Genomic DNA, 17,548 nt, shown 5'->3' with positions numbered 1-17,548 from the left:
TAGGCTCTCCTTTCTTACCTTCCCAATCCCCCTGGTGGGAGAAGGTGCTGGGGGTACTGGAATTAAACCAATGCACTTTGAAGATGGTTTCTCTAAATCACTGGCACTCTGTGTAGGCAGAAAGCAGTGTACAATTGGAGCACCAATTGCTTCCCTATCAAACACTTAAGGAGATAGCTGCTGCATGGGGAAGGGAACCCTTACTGTATCAGTGAGTGCACCACGGTGAGGAGCTCACATCATCCTAAAACAAGCAGGGAACCCACGATTCACCTCAATAAGCCAAGGCACCCTTTCCCCTTTTAGAAAAAAGAGTCACATGGCAAGTCGAGGGGCTTCCCTAGTGTCCCCAAAGATGTAGAACGTGAATACGTGATATTGAGCAATACTTACTAGTATATACACAAATCCTAAATTAAAAATTTTCTCTTCTGGTTTGACCTGTACCTTGTTTTTGAAGACTACAATACCATTTCCAGGAAACAATCAAAAAGGATTTGGTTAGAACTAAGATACAAATGAGGCAGCAACGATAACTACAGCTATAAAAAATGTTGATAGATTTTATATAGACAGAATCAGTATTGCATAATTCGGGGCTTTGAAATGTGCTCTTTTCTTTTCCGAGACGCAGGTAAAGTTATGTTACGTGTTCCCTTACACATCCTAACACATTCACAGATTTACTCCCTCATGCCAACACCTGAAGTAATTAGAAGTGGGTCAGTTAAGGGAATGCAGCAGCATCCATAAATTGTGTTGGCCCCAAACATAAAAAGGGGCAGACTCCAGAGGCTATCTACTCATTCTTTAGGACCCACTCCCAAACCAGGGATAGATGCCCGTCTAAGGGATCAGGGCTCAAAGGAAAATAAGATGCCACTGTTTCTGCTGATGACCCATTTTCTAATCTAATCATTCCCAAATCTGGAAACAGACATCTAACCAGAATCTCTCCTACTCAAATTTCAGCTCAATTCCTGTTCTATCATTATCTGAGATGTCCATGGAAAAGAAGCCTAAACATCACTCAACTTCTACAACTAAGTAAGACCATAATGTGTACAGAGACATGGAAAAATGTTACCAGGGGATGTAATGAAATTCCAAATATGTTCAAATTAAAGGTTGCATGTTAAAATGTTAGTGTGAGTATATACGTTACAGGAATAAAAATGCAGTATTTATCCAAGAAACCCACTGTCTGTGGTTTAAGACTCTAATATGTAGGTAATCAATTACGTAGAAAGGAGTGAAATCATTTATTGTTTTGTCATGTGAGCAATTTGACCAGCAGAACTGAACTCTTCTTAGACTTACTAGGACAGAGAGGAAGCTGGTCCAAAACAACGATGGTTTTGTATCAGACAACTATTTACTGTGAACCCCACTTTCAAATGATGTCAGTTATTTTTACGAGTAAGTCATAAACTGTTTCTTAAGAGCGATCAAAAATGATTTATGCAGCATATAAATTTCAGTTTCAAACGAGAGCTTGGATTTCTAGAAATTACAGCAGAAGTAGGTATTGCCAACACCGAAAATCAGTAAAACTTTCAATAAAAGTGAAATGTTAATACCATACCAGTTTCAAGCTTTCTTCCCAAGACTGACTTAACTGTTTTGCAGTTTGTACCTCCCTACAAAAGAAGAGATATCAGTACTGCAGTTTGCCTAACCAAAAGAAAAGACATAACTGAATAGAGAAATGATCAGAATAGTAATTCAAAGTACACGACTCACCATTCATGCATTGCTTCTCTATTTACTAAATCCATGCCTTCTTCCTGAAAGGCAGAACATGAGAATAAATGAATACCCGTTCCTATGGTTTTACAAAATTGTTTCATTTGGTTGTACCTTTATCATTATTCACTGGGCTCCAGAAGAGCCACAGTGTAAACAAATCTCTAAACACGTGTCTAGTTCTCTACTTTTCTTTATTTTTTTTATTTTTATTTTTTAACGTTTATTTATTTTTGAGACAGAGAGAGACAGAGCATGAACGGGGGAGGGTCAGAGAGAGGGAGACACAGAATCTGAAACAGGCTCCAGGCTCTGAGCTGTCAGCACAGAGCCCGACGCGGGGCTTGAACTCACAAACCGTGAGATCATGACCTGAGCCGAAGTCGGCCACCTAACCGACTGAGCCACCCAGGCGCCCCAGTTCTCTACTTTTCATTATTGAACCTACTACACCAAAGATCTATTACTAATGCATTGCAGTACATCAGATATGCAGAAACTTCTTAGATGAAACACTTTGTACCTTTCCTCATGCAAAAGAGAAAATGTCAAACATTTATTATTATACTATTTTTCCTACGATTCATACTATGATACTCACAAATATTACTCATAGTCCAAAGCAAACTAAATGTCTATCAGTATGGGTTTGTTTAAGTAAATGATGGTGCAAACATGGATTTAAATCTAGTCGTTGACATTGAGAAACATGTATTACATATCAAGTAGGAAAAATCCTCACATGCTATTTATGTAAAATTATAAACAAGAGGTGTTCAGAAGGATATTCACCAAAAAGTTCACAGTACTCATCAATGAGTAGTGCGGGTTAGGGTAATTTGTTCTTTCTTTCTTTGTACTTTACCATAGTGTTTGACCTTTTTTTATAAATGCAAGTATAATTTCTCACATAGTTATTTTTATAAATGCAAGTATAATTTTTTTATACTTTTTTTATAAATGCAAGTATAATTTCTCACATAGTTATTTTTATTTTTTTAAATTGGTTTTAATGTTTTATTTATTTTTGAAACACAGAGAGACAGAGCATGAGTGGGGGAGGGGCAGAGAGAGAGAGAGGGAGAGGGAGACACAGAATCTGAAGCAGGCTCCAGGCTCTGAGCTGTCAGCACAGAACCTGACGTGGGGTTCAAACTCACAAACTGTGAGATCACGACCTGAGCTGAAGCTGGACGCTTAACCGACCGAGGCACCCAGGTGCCCTCACATAAATATTTTTAAAAATAACCCACATATGGAAAGATATTCTGTGTTCATGAGTTAGAAAACTTAATATTGTTAAGATGGCAATACTATCCAAAGTGATCTACAGATGCAATGCAACCCCTGTCAAAATCCCAGTGGCATTTTTTTGTTTTGCAGAAATACAAACACCCAGCCTAAAATTCACATGGAATCTCAAGAGGCTCTGAATCACCAGAACAATCTTGAAAAAGAAGACTAAACGTGGAGGATTCACATTTCCTGATTTCAAAACTTACTACAAAGCTATAGTAATCAGAACAGTGTGGTACTAGCATAAGGGCATATAGACCAAAGGAACAGAATAGAGAGCTCAGAAATGAACGCTCAGATACATGTTGATTTTTGACAAGGGTGCCAAACCATTCAATGGGGAAAGGACAGTCTTGTCAACCAATGGTGCTGAGAAAACTGAACACCCACATGCAAAAGAATGAAGTTGAAACCTTTCCTTATACCATATATAAAAATTAACTTGAAATGGATGAAACACCTAAACGTAAGACCTAAAACTATAAAACTCTTACATGAAAACATAGGGCAAAAGCCTTATGAATTGGATTTGATAATGATTTCACAGATGTAACACCAACAGCACAGGTAACAAAAGAAAAAAACAGACTTCATAAAAATTTAAAACTTTTGTGCAACAAAAGACACGATCAAGAGAGTGAAAAGAAGCACAGAATTGGAAGAGATATTTGCAAATCTTACATTTGATAAGGGATTAATATCCAGAACATATAAAGAACACTTACAACTCAACAACAACAACAACAACAAAAACAACAACAACAACACAAACAACAAATTAAAATATGGGCAAAGGACTTGAACAGGTATTTTTTCAAAGATATACAAATGGTCAATAAGCGGGGCGCCTGAGTGGCTCAGTTGGTTGAGCCTCTGACTTCGGCTCAGGTCATGATCTCAAGCTTATTGAGTTTGAGCCTCACATCAGGCTCCGTGCTGACGGCTAGGAGCCTAGAGCCCGCTTCCAATTCTGTGTCTCTCTCTCTCTCTGCCCTGCCCCCACTCATACTCTCTCCCTCTCTCTCTCTCTCTCAAAAATAAATAAACATTACAAAATTAAAACAAATGGTCAATAAGCATGTGAAAAATGTTCAACATTTGTCATTAGGGAAATGCAATTCAAAACTGCAAAGAGCTAGTAGCACTTCACACTCATTAGGATAGTATTTGTTTATTTGAGAGTGAGAGAACATGAGCGGGGGGGGGGAAGGGACAGAGGGAAGGAAGGGGAGAGAGAGAGACAGAGAGAGGGAGAGTAAGAGAGAGAATCTTAAGCAGGCTCCACGCCTAGTATGGAGCCCAATGTGGGGCTTGATCCCACAACCTTGGGATCATGACCTGAGCTGAAATTTAGAGGTGGATGCTCAACCAACTGAGCCACCCAGGTGCCCCAGAATAGCTGTTATTTAAAAATATGGAAAATAACAAGTGTTGGTAAAAATGTGGAGAAATTAGAGCTTTTAGACATTGCTGGTGGGAATGTAAAATGGTGCAGACTCTGTAGGAGACAATTTGACAGTTTCTCAAAAAGTTAAACATTGACTTACCATATTATCCAACAATCCCACTCCTACGTATATACGCAAAAGTATTGAAAACAGGAACTCAAACAGAGACTTCTACACCAAAGTTCATAGCAGCACTATTTATAATAACCAAAAGTTGGAAACAACCCAGTGTCCACCACCAGATGAATGGATTAAAAAATGTGATATAAACACAATTCCATACAAAGGAATGAAGTTCTGACACATGCTACATATAACATGGTTGAATACTGCAAACATTACGTTAAGTGATATAAACACAAAAGAACGAATATTTTGTGGTTCCACTTATATATGGTACCTAGAATAGTCAAATCTTCATAGAAATAGAAAGTAGAATAGAGGTTACAGGAGAAGGAGGTTAAGTAGGAAGTTACTGCTGAACGGGCATGGAGTTTCTGTCTGGCAGGATGAAAAATTCTGGAAATGAAAAGTGATGATGATTGTCCAACACTGTGAAAGTACTTAATGCCACTGAATTGTACTCTTAAAAATGGTTAAAATGGCTTTTAAAAAAATCCTACAGTCCAAATTCACCCTGGTCTTCTTAAAAACATATTTTACACATAATAAAGTACCTAGGACACAGTTGGGCAAATATGGTGCTAAATATGATGGGGAACATGAAATAAGACGAGCTTTCCCGAAAATGACCTAGAATCATATTTGAGAGACAAATTTTATATACATCAGGTTGGTGCTCTCCAAAGTAAGCATGATCACAGCCCAGGAAGTATACATGGTGACTCACAGAGAAGCAAAAAAAAAAAAAAAAAATTCAATTTACACATTTTAAATCTAAGATAGTAAGAAATGAAGGTTTGCTAATATTAGATATACAGACTGACACAGGTGCTCTCACTCAGCCCATAGAGACCAAAGATCTCGCAAAAGAACAGCATTTAGGGGGAGGCTAGTTGTAATGAGTTGCAAGTTAGGTGGCCATATGGATATATTATCTAGTTTTAATTAAACCGAGTTCCACAAAATAGACAAGTATCTTAACAAGATTTCTATAAAGAAATGTCGGACAGAAGATTCATAATACAAGTCTAAGCAAGTGACAGGGAGGTGACAAAGGTGGCGCTTGTGCTACTCCTAGCCCAGCACATCACCTTCCACCTTCTTGTGAAAACACAATGCTGAACTAGTCTCTGTCAAGGAGCTGGCTAAAATAATTTGAGGTCATGAACACTACTAGAAATATGGACCCATATTCCCTCTCAATAATGACTCATAATTAATACGATACATTTTAAAATGTCCTAAAAACATCATTTTGTCTTTATCTCATCCTTTCTGTATTTGTGTTGCTCATATATTCTATGACTCACGTTACATACCAGCTTGGAAGTACATATCCATAATGTAAATACAGTTTACATGTACTGGAAGGATGTGCTAAAACATTTTGCACTGATGCAGTGTATGATCAAAAGAGCTTGAATATTACCGTCTATATAAACAATACATGTTATGGGTAGTCTGGAATAGAAGAGTGGCGTGAGTTGTGTGAATGAAAATTTGACCTAGGCCCTGAAAGTGGTTTAAAATCTGGACAAGCAGAGGGTGGAGGGGAAGGTATTCCAAGCAGAAGGAAGCATGTGAACAAAAGCTTAGAGGAGGGAACGAACATGGCAGGTCTGAGGGGAGTGAGACCGGCTTGACTGAAACAGTTTGTACTGAGAAGCAATGAGAGCTAAAACTGGAGAGGTAAAATAGGGCCAGATTTCTAGGATCATAAATAATTGAAGGGTTGGGACTTAAAGAGTTTGCACAGAACACCATAGTTGTTAGGACCACAGGCTTTGGAGCCAAACAGAACTGGGTCGAACCTGGGCTCTGTAACTTTTTACCTGTCAATCCTAGGCAAGTGAATTAACCTCAGCCTCAGTCTCTTCATTCATATGAAGATGATAATACAAACTGAGGATAACGAAGTGGTTGTACAGTTCTTATCACAGCGCCTGGCAACCTATGTGAGTAAGTGCTCGCTACAACCTAGCTATACTTACTCTTACTCTTATTCAGTAGGTAATGGGAAGCCATTATAACTTTCTGCACAGGGGAGAAAAAGGTGAAAATGATGTCTCAGAGAAGTGATCTTGCTGTTGGTTGTGGAAGTCGGATTAAACTGACAGAGATAGGAAATCTCTTAGAATATTTCTACAGTAATCTGGATGGACCCAAGGGACAGAAGGAAGTGGGAACAGAGAGGATGTTGTCAAGGAAGAATTAATAGGATTAGATGCCTAATTAGATACAGTAGAAAAATAAGGAAGAACTGAAGGTGAACCTAGAGCTTTGAGTTCTTTTGATGTCATTATGGAAAGTGAGGGAAATTGGGAAAGGAAGTTTAAGAAGTTAGTCTTTAAAAACAATGGAGTAACAGTAAACCTTTTCAACAAAATGTAAAGTTAGTATAGTCCTTCCACCTAATACTGATGTAGACGTTTTCCTGTAGTGAGAAGCTCAAAACACTTTGTAATTTACTCAACGACCAAGAGCAATTTTTCCCGAAGTAGGACAGGATTTTGCTCACTGTTCCATTGGAAGTTGGAGCATTACCCAACATCAGCTATTTTGAAGGTTGTTAGTAAAAGCAGGTTGACTCTTATCATTTATATCTTGCCTGTTTCCAAAATGGATATGAGATGCTTATAATGAAGTATGATTGTTAAAATAAGGATAAAAAGTCAAGAGGGGTACCTGGGTGGCTCAGTTGGTTGAGCGTCCGACTTTGGTTCAGGTCATGATCTCACGGTTCGTGAGTTCGAGCCCCACATCGGGCTGGCTGCTGTCAGCCTGTCAGCGCAGAGCCCGCTTCAGATCCTCTGTCCCCTTCTCTCTGCCCCTCCCCTGCTTGCGCTCTCCCGAAAGTAAATAAATACTAAAAAAACAAATCAAGAGCCACATATCTCTAAGGGAGAAACAGTGCTGTCTGCTAGAAACCCAGGTTAAGGAGAGTTGTTGCACTTGAGCACTGAACTTAGCTTTCAGCTTTTTAGGATCCAAGGTAAAAATGGAAATGGTGAGCTACCCACTGTGCTCTCTGAAGGTGAGTATGCCTGAAAGATTTTGGTTGCCTGGTGTCGGCACAGGGCTTAACAAATGCTTGCTGAAAGAATGAACAATTTGTGAGTTAAGGTCAAATTAAATTTCCTTTAAAACAAGTTAGGCTATTCCCTTAAAGAACATCTCTTCATAAAAAAGACCAGGTACTTAGTAGGTTCCAAGGAAGACCGAAAAACACAGAACAGAAATCTAATGCCGTTGCTTTCCTAGACTAGAAGTGGTAGCAAAGTCCATAAGACAAAGTAACTGTGAAACTGTGATAACTGATATTGTCCCTGTTAAAATCATGCCCTCTACTCCAGCTGGCACGATGTTTTAAATGGCTGCATTTCATAAAGTTCCCTTACATTTGTGTCTAAACCCAGTTTAATTTATCCGAACCAGTTGAGATAAAACAAAGACTATAATACATGGTGCTAAAGTTTACATCTGTGAAGATATAAATAGGAGAGATGCTAGAAATGCAGAGGTAGTGTGCAAGTAGGTAATTAAACTGATGCTACTTAAGGTACTGCAGAAAAAGTCAAGTTCTTACTAGGTATCAATGATTTTATATCCTATTTGACAAGTCAGGAAATAAATGTAAAATTGTAGAACCATATACCATGAACAAACTGTTATGAGTGGAATAGTGTCCCCCTAAAATCCATATGTCGAAGTCCTAACCCCCAGTGCCTCAGAATGTGACTTTATTTGGAGATAGAGCATTTGCAGAAGTAATCAAGTTAGAACCAGGTTACGAGGGTGGGCCATAATCCAATATGTCCTTATAAAAAGGAGAAATTTGGAAACAGACAAATGTGTAGGGAAAACACCATGTGAACATGAAGATGGCTATTTATAGGTCAATGAGAGAGGCTTGGAACAGATCCTTCTCTCACAGCCCTCAGAAGAAGCCAATCCTGCCAACACCTTGATCTCAGACTTGTAGCCTCCAGAGTGGTGAGAAAATACACTTCTGTTTGGTGAGCCCCCCCGTGTGTGGTACTTTGTTGTGGCAACCTTAGAAAACGAATACACAAACTATTTCAGCAGCGCGGTTACTTATGTTTAGGGCTTTGGTATAGGGAACTAAAAGCCGAGTGCTTCCAAACCTCTTGAAACATAAACTCAATTGGTATTAGGAAAGGAAAAATTACATGAAAAGAATAGTTCCTAGGGGCGTCTGGGTGGCTCAGTCAGTTAACTGTCCAACTTTGGCTCAGGTCATGATCTCGCGGTCTGTGAGTTTGAGCCCCGCGTCTGGCTCTGTGCTGACAGCTTGGAGCCTGGAGCCTGCTTCGGATTCTGTGTCTCCCTCTCTCTCTGCCCCTCCCCTGCTCACACTGTGTGTGTGTGTGTGTGTGTGTGTGTGTGTGTGTGTTTCTCTCAAAAATAAAAATTAAAAAAAAATTTAAGAAAATTAACTTCCATGGTAATCATCTCACAATACATAAATCAAATCATTACTGTACATCTTATACTTATACTGTATACTTATACTGTACATCTTATACAACCTTATATGTAAATTACATCTCAATAAAACTGGGGGGTGGACAGAAAATTAACTTCCAGCTTCATTTTCTCAAGCTCTCTAATACCTAGAAAACAGCTAACAACCCCTGTAGAGAAAAAATTACCCATTAGCCGCCTACTAGGAAAGGGGCAACTTAAACCACACATCTACTTAAATGTTGACCCAGGACCTAATATTGACTTGGTATGTGTGCTTATTTTTTTTTTTAAACGTTTATTTATTTTTGAGACAGAGAGAGACAGAGCATGAATGGGGGAGGGTCAGAGAGAGGGAGACACAGAATCTGAAACAGGCTCCAGGCTCCGAGCTGTCAGCACAGAGCCCGATGTGGGGCTCGAACTCACAGACCGTGAGATCATGACCTGAGCCGAAGTTGGACGCTCAACCAACTGAGCCACCCAGGCGCCCCAAGTATGTGTGCTTATTTAAAAGTAAAAGAAAATTTATTCAAATCAGTTTATAGGAAATACAGGAAATAAAAGAACATATTAAACAACATCACACAGAAGCAGAATCAGAATGTAGGGTAGTCTACATGACAAATGGCTTGGTTTCTTCAAAAAATAAGTGGCATGAAATAAGAACAGGAGGAAAGGCTATTTTAAATAAAAGAGATCTGAGAGATCATAGTTGGAACATGTTTGGATCAGCAGAAAAGATACTTTTGGGAATAATGAAATTTCAACATAGACTGGTTATTAGATGACAATACAGAATAACTTAATTTTGCTAGATGTAATGATGGCATTGTGATTATGTAGGAAAAAAGTCCTTCTCAGAGATTCATACTGAGTGTTTATGGGTAAAAAGATATCAAGATTTACTTTCAAGCATCCTCCTTCCCAAAAGGTTAATAAGATCAATAGCTAAAAAGAAGCCATAGTTAAAGCATACACATAAAGAAATATGCAATTTAAGATATGTGTAAGGGGGTGGCTGGGTGGCTCAGTTGGTCGAGTGTCCGACTCTTGCCTTTGGCTCAGGTTATGATCTCACAATGTGTGAGATTGAGACCCGCATCAGGCTTTGCACTGACAGTGTGGAGCCTGCTTGAGATTCTGTCTCTTCCTCTTCCTCTGCCTCTCCCTCGCTCATGTTCTCCCTCCCCACTCAAATATTTTTAAAAAAATATTTTAAAAATTAAAAAAAAGATACCAGACCATTAAGTTGCTGAAAATAAGTCTTAATTTTCCATTCAATCAGTACCCAGATTGAAGTATTTCTGTTTTCCCATTTAATTCACTTTCTACTTGTGTTTCATTTTAAATGTTTATATAATGTATATTCTGTCACTATGGAAACAGAGTGCCTTATGATTTATATTACAAACCAATTAAATTAATCTTGATTTCAAGCTTCATAATCAAATAGCAACATGTAATCAATTTCTAAATATTGGTCTCATTTAGAGGAAGCAACAAAGCAAATTGCACAGATAAACCAGAGGTCATCTCACCTACTAGTTTTAGGCTCTTTTGAATTTCTAAAATAGCTCCATACTCACAAAGACAAAGAATGTTTTATCTACTAAAAAGTAAAAGAATCTTTTTACCATACTGGATGATAAACTGGACCTTAGGGAAGTCATGGCGTGAGAGGGCGAGAGGGAAAGGAAGCAGAAGTTGGAATCCTAAACACCAGGCTCATGAGATATTTTGGCTTTTTTGCCACTGAAATAGGGAAAGGGTAGCTGGAAAGGAATCCAGTAATTTGGGGCTAAATCTGGCTCTGATAGTCACTAACCCTGGACATTGGGTAAATTACTAAATTTCTCCCATCGTTAGATTCTGATCTTATAAGGTTGTTGCGAGATAAAATGAGACCACACATGTGAAGTACCTGTTACAGCACTAAGTGAATAATAAGTGCTCCATAACAGTTAAGCCCCTCTTGAACAAAAGTCTGCTTGTAGCTGGGTCAGAAAAATCCCACCACCTGTGGAGGAGTGGGGATTTGATCTTTTGAGTTCTGTGGCTAATCTTTGGATAATTAAAAGGTTTAACTGTATTAGGCATTTGCTATTAAACACACACATGCACACACACACACGCCTGCACAAAACGTAAGCCAGTGATGTACAATGTGTCCCTGAACTCAGATCACTAAGAAATGAGCACAGAACGATAGCATAAAGGCTGTTCATCTGTCAAAAAATTTCATCTGGCGGTTTAAAAAACACCATGATAACTATGGTTATTATGAACCTAAAAAATTAATTTTTCTAGATAGCATTCCTTTTCTTTGAGAGCTCTGAAAGAAGCCAGATTCAAGGTAGAAGAATACACTGTCTTTCTGGAATCTATCAGTTTATAACCCAAAGTAATACAGGACTCCATAGTTGCTTTTGTTTTAGAGGAACCATTCCTGGAATTAAAAACAGAATCACATGTGACCTCACTTGGAATTACTGAACCCTAGGTATTTTTCTAAAGAAAAATAAAGTTTCCTTTTTTTACTGAACAGCTATGAGTTTCGAAAGTCTTACCTGTTTGATTTGGTGAAGGCGACCAAAGGAAGCATGAATAGGAATGGGAACGGAAGAAGGTGGCAAAAACTGAAATTTAAAATATAAAAGTCAATACCCAAAACTAACATAACATTGTTAGTTACACTTCAATAAAAAATAAATAGAAGTCAAGCTGGCTTTAATGTTGCTGATTAATTATTTCTTTGAAAAAAATTTTTAAAGCTTATTTATTCTTGAAAGAGTGAGCGAGGGAGGGGCAGAGAGAGAGGGAGACACAGAATCCGAAGCAGGCTCCAGGCTCTGAGCTGTCAGCACAGAGCCCGACATGGGACTCAAACCCACGAACTGTGAGATCATGACATGAGCTGAAGTCGGAGGCTTAACCGACTGAGTCACCCAGGCGTCCCTTCTGATTATTTCTAAACATGAATGAAGTCAATGTTGAATTATCTAAAGTATCTGAGTGTCTAATCCATGCTAGCAACAGTATTCGTTAAGTTTAAAATTAAAGAAATAATAAAAAATCCCACTGACTCTTGACTGAAAATTATGGTAATCAAAAGTCTATATACATCAAAACAGAACAAAATAACTGTTAACATAAGAAATACAGAGCAGAACATCAATAGAACATTTTGCTTATCTCTACCTTTGCTCTCCCAAGGCACTAGATCTTAAAATCACCTGATTTTTTCTTGCCAGTTTTGCCTTGCAAAAACAAACAAAAGAACCCTATCCAGTATCTTGGAACCCAGCTGAGAAAAACATACTTTCATAATACGGAATGACTTAAGGCAATCACTTCCAAGTAGCCCAGCACATTTTACTCTTGCTTGTTCAGATACCTGTTGTCTAGACTACTTTTTCCCTTTCTGCCTTATCTCAAAGCTTATGAGGACCCACACAAGAGAGACATGAAAGAATGGAGGGATTTAAAGCTAACTGGGAAAAAGAGGCTTGCAAATTACCTTTAGAATTCATTTATACATTCTACCTGTATCCTGGTCAGTCCTTAAAATGCCAGATAATGAATCTACCATATCTTACTTCCACATTATATCTTAAGAGCACACTGAGTTGTGAATTTGGAAATACTTGATGAGGTAAAGCACTGTGCTAGGCCTTGAAGACTCAAAGGTAAATAAAACATTTTCCTATCCTTGAGAAATTCAAAGTGTAGGTAGGGAAAACTAGGCTGGTGCCAGAACGAGTTATGATAAGTGAGAAATCAAAGCACAGAGACTATGTCTCTGCCTGGGGTCCTAGGGAAGGCTTTCCGGAGGAGGGCAGGGATTCAGTAGAGAAGAGGAAGCAGGGTATTTCAGGGAGTGGGAAGAGATGCTTAGACAGAGGCATGTTTGGAGAACAGAGACATTCAGGGTGGCTGAAGTTTGGTACATGATAGAGCATGAAAGGAAGCAAATCTGGGGAACTTTGGCTGCAACCAAATGGTAGATTCTGGACTTTAGCCTTTGAGCCCAATAGGAAACCTAAAGCATAGGTCCTTCTGAGTTCTTCAAACTCAAAGGTATTTTAAATGTTTATTTATTTACTGAGAGAGAGTGTGCGCACACACGTGTGTGCCCGACGGTGGGGGAGGGGAAGAGAGAGAGGGAAAGAAAGAAAGAGAGAGAGAGAGAGAGAGAGAGAGAGAGAGAATATCCCAAGCAGGCTCTATAATGTCAGCGCAGAGCCCGATGTGGGGCTTGATCTCATGAACCATGAGATCATGACTTGAGCTGAAATCAAGAGTTGGACGCTTAACCGATTGAGCCACCCAGGTGCCCCTCAAAGGTATTTTAAACAAGATCATATCTGTTTTGGAAAGGCAACCCTAGCAGCATATACATAACAAACTGAGAGTGGAGGGACAAGGGACCAGAAGCAGGATCAAAGACCAGGTAAAAGATGAGAGTCTGAATAAAAAAGGATGGGAGAAGAGGAGGCGGCAGACTGGAGAAACGATCAGAAAGTGAAGAGGGGCACCCGGCTGGCTCAGTCGGTGCAGCGTGCAACTCTTGATCTCGGGGTTGTTGAGTTCGAGCCCCACGTTGGGAATAGAGATTACTTAAAAATAAATTCTTTAAAAAAAAAGGAAAAAAGAGTGAAGAGCTGAAGACCGGCCTGAGGTTCCTAGCGGAGACCTATGGGTTGGGGGGTAGCCAGGAAAGGCAGTAAGAAGAGTGAGTTGGTACATGGGGAGAAGATGTGTGCTCAAAGAGAGTGTGTTGGACAAATGTTTTTATGAAGTAGTACCTGGTCTGAATTTTTATTCCATTTAAAAACGTATCATATGACTTTTTAAAGGAGCATATTACCTCACTAGTTACATTTTGCTTAAGAAAATATTAAAACCAGTTTGCTTTTTCCTAATCATCTGCTGGACGGTGGAGGAAACAGCAAAGGTCGAGAAGTAAGAATAGAAAAGTGATGTGCAGTAACTGAAAATTCACTATATCTAAATTACATTTGACAGTTAGCCACAACTACTTCATTATAATAATTCACTGACAGACAAATAGGGCTAACCATTAAGTATTTCAATATTTACTGGGCCCTTATTAGGTTTAAGGAACTGCTTTTCTGCTCAGAGGGGAAGGAAAGATTAAAAGAAAAACTAATAAGTCATAGTTATTACACTCAGACACCTTCCAATCCAGACACGAAAGCAAATTATTATATGAGAGACAAGGAAATGCGTGTGAGATAGAGGCAAAGCGGGGTGGGAATAGAAAGCAAAGATTAAGGGAATGGGCATAGGGAGTGGGAGACAGGAGACAGATAAGGCACAAGGTGGCATTTGAGTTGGGACTCATAGGACAAGGAGTTTGACAGCATAAGCAATAGAAAAGGGAAAGTATACAGCATGTTTTAGGAAATGTGTTTTAGGAAAGATTGTTAGTTTTGTGCGAGTGCAACACCAGGTATCTCTGGAGGGATGGAAGATTCCGAGGTCGAGAGGGCAAAGATGCTGGAAAGCCTTGAATGACACACTCAAAAAATTTGGACTGTGCAAAATGATCTACTTTAGTATACACAGACGAGCAGATGATACCTAACAGCATTGTCTATTTAACTTTGGAAGAGACACACTCAGATATTCATCAGCCCGGAGCCTGGTTCACTCTCTATCCAGAGGATGGGTATAAAGAAGGAGGTATCGAAGAGCCCATGACTGCTGACCGGCCAGAAATTCAGACTAGCCTGTTCTAAGCATGTGCCACAGTTGACAGTTCAAGAAAATTCCTAATTCAAATCAATAAGGCTACTAGGTGACCCTTCTTGCCAAAGTCAGGAAACTTTTCTCCATGAAACTTGCATAAAAGGGATATGTTGGACATTTTATTATTATATGGAATAGTGTTATGAACAATGTAACAAGACTTTCTCTTTCAAGCACCTATTTGTATGAACTGTGATAATGGCAACAATACATGTGATATGCTTAACAGAACACCTGGCACATAGTATGTGCTCAGTAAATGGTGCCTATTACTACCACTACCACCATTATCACTACCATCATCAAATATTTCTAGAATTCAATGTTTAATAACATATCAACAACAACTGGGATTATATATGGTAGCTTTATAAGACTCGGATATATCTATTCCTTCCTACCCAGCATTCTTCATTGTTTTCCCCATGTGATCTTTTAACTAATTTATTTGTAATAGACTATTTTTTTAAACAGTTTTAGGTTCACAGCAAAACGGAGTGGAAGGTATAGAGATTTCCTTTCCTCTCACATAAGCATGGCTTCTCCCACCATCAAAATCTGAACGCAAGTGGTAAATTGTTGTAACAGCTGAACCTAAATTGACGTATCACCACCACCCAAAGCTCCTAGTTTACATTAGGGTTCACTCTCCATGTTATACACCCTATGGACTTGGACATACATATAATGGCCCATATCCATCATTACAGTATTGGACTGAGCAATTTCAATGCCCTAAAAACCCTCTGTGCACCACCTATTCATCCTGATCTTTTTTTTTCAACGGAAACTGACTCACTTTTTTCTCATGATAAAACAAGATATACTCAGTATAAAATATAATGGGAAAAAACCTAGCAACACCCACTATCCAGACATGACCATAGCAAATATCTCAGTGTTTATTTTTCCAGACCTGGATCCTACCACACATACTGTTTTGTGGTTTGGGTATTTTTTTTCTTTATAATTTAATATATTCTGGCTCTGCATCTGGGGATGCTCGCAGCTTTCAGCTCCTGGGCCGGCATCTTATCAGAATGTCTACTGTTCACGAAATTCTGCGCAAACTCAGCTTGGAGGGTGACCCCTCTACAGTCCCCAAATGCACACAGGATGGTCAAAACATACACCAAGTGGATGCTGAGCAGAATCCTTTGAACAATGAAATGGCATCAAGACTAAAGGTGTGGATGAGGTCACTGCCATCAATATATTGACCAACCGCAGCAATGAGGAGAGACAGAATATTGCCTTCGCCTACCAGAGAAGGGCCAAAAAGGAATTTGCATCAGCATTGAACTCAGCCTCCACTGGCCACCTAGAGAAGGTGATTTGGGGCCTACTGAAAACACCTGCTCAGTATGAGGCTTCCAAGCTGAATGCCTCCCCCCATGAAGGTGCTGAGGACTGATGAGGACTCCCTCACTGAGATCATCTGCTCAAGGACCAATTAGCAGTCTACAAGGAAATGCACAAGACTGATCTGGAGAAGGACATTCTTTCCACCACATCTGGTGACTTCTGCAAGCCCATGTTTGCCCTTGCAAAGGGTAGAAGAGCCGAGGATGGCTCACTGATTACGAACTGTTTGATCCTAGATGCCTATGATCTCTAATGCTGGGGTAAAGAGGAAAGAAACTGATGTTCTCAAGGGGATCAGAACCATGACCAAGCAAGTGTTTGTCACCTCCAGAAAGAATTTGAAAGGTACAAGAGCTACAGCCCTTATGATCAAGGAGTAGGTCAAAGGAGACCTGGAAAATGCTTTTCTGAACCTGGTCCAATGTATTCAGAACAAGCCCCCTATTTTGATGACTAATTGTGTGAATTCCTAAAGGGCAAGAGAGTTCATGATAAGGCCCTGATTAGAATCATGGGTGTCCACAAGTGAAGCAAGGGACATGTTAAAAATTACGTCTGAATTCAAGAGAAAGCATGGCATGTCCCTGCACTACCACATCCAGGGAGACAGCAAGGACGGCTACCAGAAGGTGCTGCTGTGCCTGTGTGGTGGAGCTGAAGTATGAACATCCAGAAGTGGTGCTCCTGTGCTTCCAATACCAGTTCTAGAAAATCAGCTTGCGACTAAAAGCCCCTTTGTGCCCATCCCTATGAGGATGACCTTAGCACTGCCTCCCCACCCCGACCTTATTTTAGTTGCCTAAGCATTGCCTGGCATTTCCCCATTAGTCTCTCCTTTTATTGTATTTTTGTAAAAAAATGTTTACTTATTTGTTTTGGGAGAGAGAGAGCTAGCACTGTCAGTGCAGAGCCCAAAGTGGGGCTCAATCTCATGAATCAGGTGATCACAACCCGAGCCCAAATCAAGAGTTGGACACTTACCTGACTAAGCCACCCAGGCGCCTCTAGTCTCTCGTTTTAGCAAAAGAAATGAACAGTTCAAGGAGTTAGAAGTGAAATCTATGATGTGAAACACTTTGCCTCTTATATACTGTCTTATAAACAGGTGAATAAACTGCATTTTTACTGTCGAAATAAAATAAAAATAACCTAATATATTCCACATATCTTTCCATGTTAAAATTCACCTGCAATACCATTTTTATTTTTATTTTTTTTTAATTTTTAAGTAGGTTCCACACCCAATGTGGGGCTTGAACTTATGACCCAGAGATCAAGAGTCACATGATCTATTGACTGAGCCAGCCAGG

At 39.4% G+C, this 17,548-nt stretch overlaps 1 protein-coding gene and 1 pseudogene across 11 annotated transcripts in view; one reads left to right on the top strand and one right to left on the bottom strand.

Annotated features, from left to right (window-relative positions):
* Positions 1 to 17,548, bottom strand: part of LOC106988539 (P2R1A-PPP2R2A-interacting phosphatase regulator 1-like) — a 102,317-nt gene that overhangs the window by 69,565 nt on the left and 15,204 nt on the right. For 10 of the 11 annotated variants that reach the window (XR_008289862.1, XR_008289863.1, XM_027054350.2 and 7 more), the window contains exons 5-8: positions 11,669 to 11,737; positions 1,744 to 1,787; positions 1,586 to 1,640; positions 19 to 108 (exon numbers count right to left, since the gene is read on the bottom strand). Coding sequence is in view for 9 of the 11 variants with exons in the window: in XM_027054350.2 (XP_026910151.1) it covers positions 19 to 108; positions 1,586 to 1,640; positions 1,744 to 1,787; positions 11,669 to 11,737 (258 nt within the window). In the remaining 2 variants the exon portion in view is untranslated. The remainder of the gene's footprint in view (positions 1 to 18; positions 109 to 1,585; positions 1,641 to 1,743; positions 1,788 to 11,668; positions 11,738 to 17,548) is intronic. The other variant, XM_053201710.1, reaches the window with a different exon arrangement.
* On the top strand, positions 15,858 to 16,927 carry LOC106988538 (annexin A2-like; annotated as a pseudogene).

Source organism: Acinonyx jubatus, chromosome X (genome assembly GCF_027475565.1).
Source record: "Acinonyx jubatus isolate Ajub_Pintada_27869175 chromosome X, VMU_Ajub_asm_v1.0, whole genome shotgun sequence".
Classification (NCBI taxonomy): domain Eukaryota; kingdom Metazoa; phylum Chordata; class Mammalia; order Carnivora; family Felidae; genus Acinonyx; species Acinonyx jubatus.
Note: the sequence above shows the minus strand (reverse complement) of the source record. Positions and strands in the feature narration are given on the sequence as shown.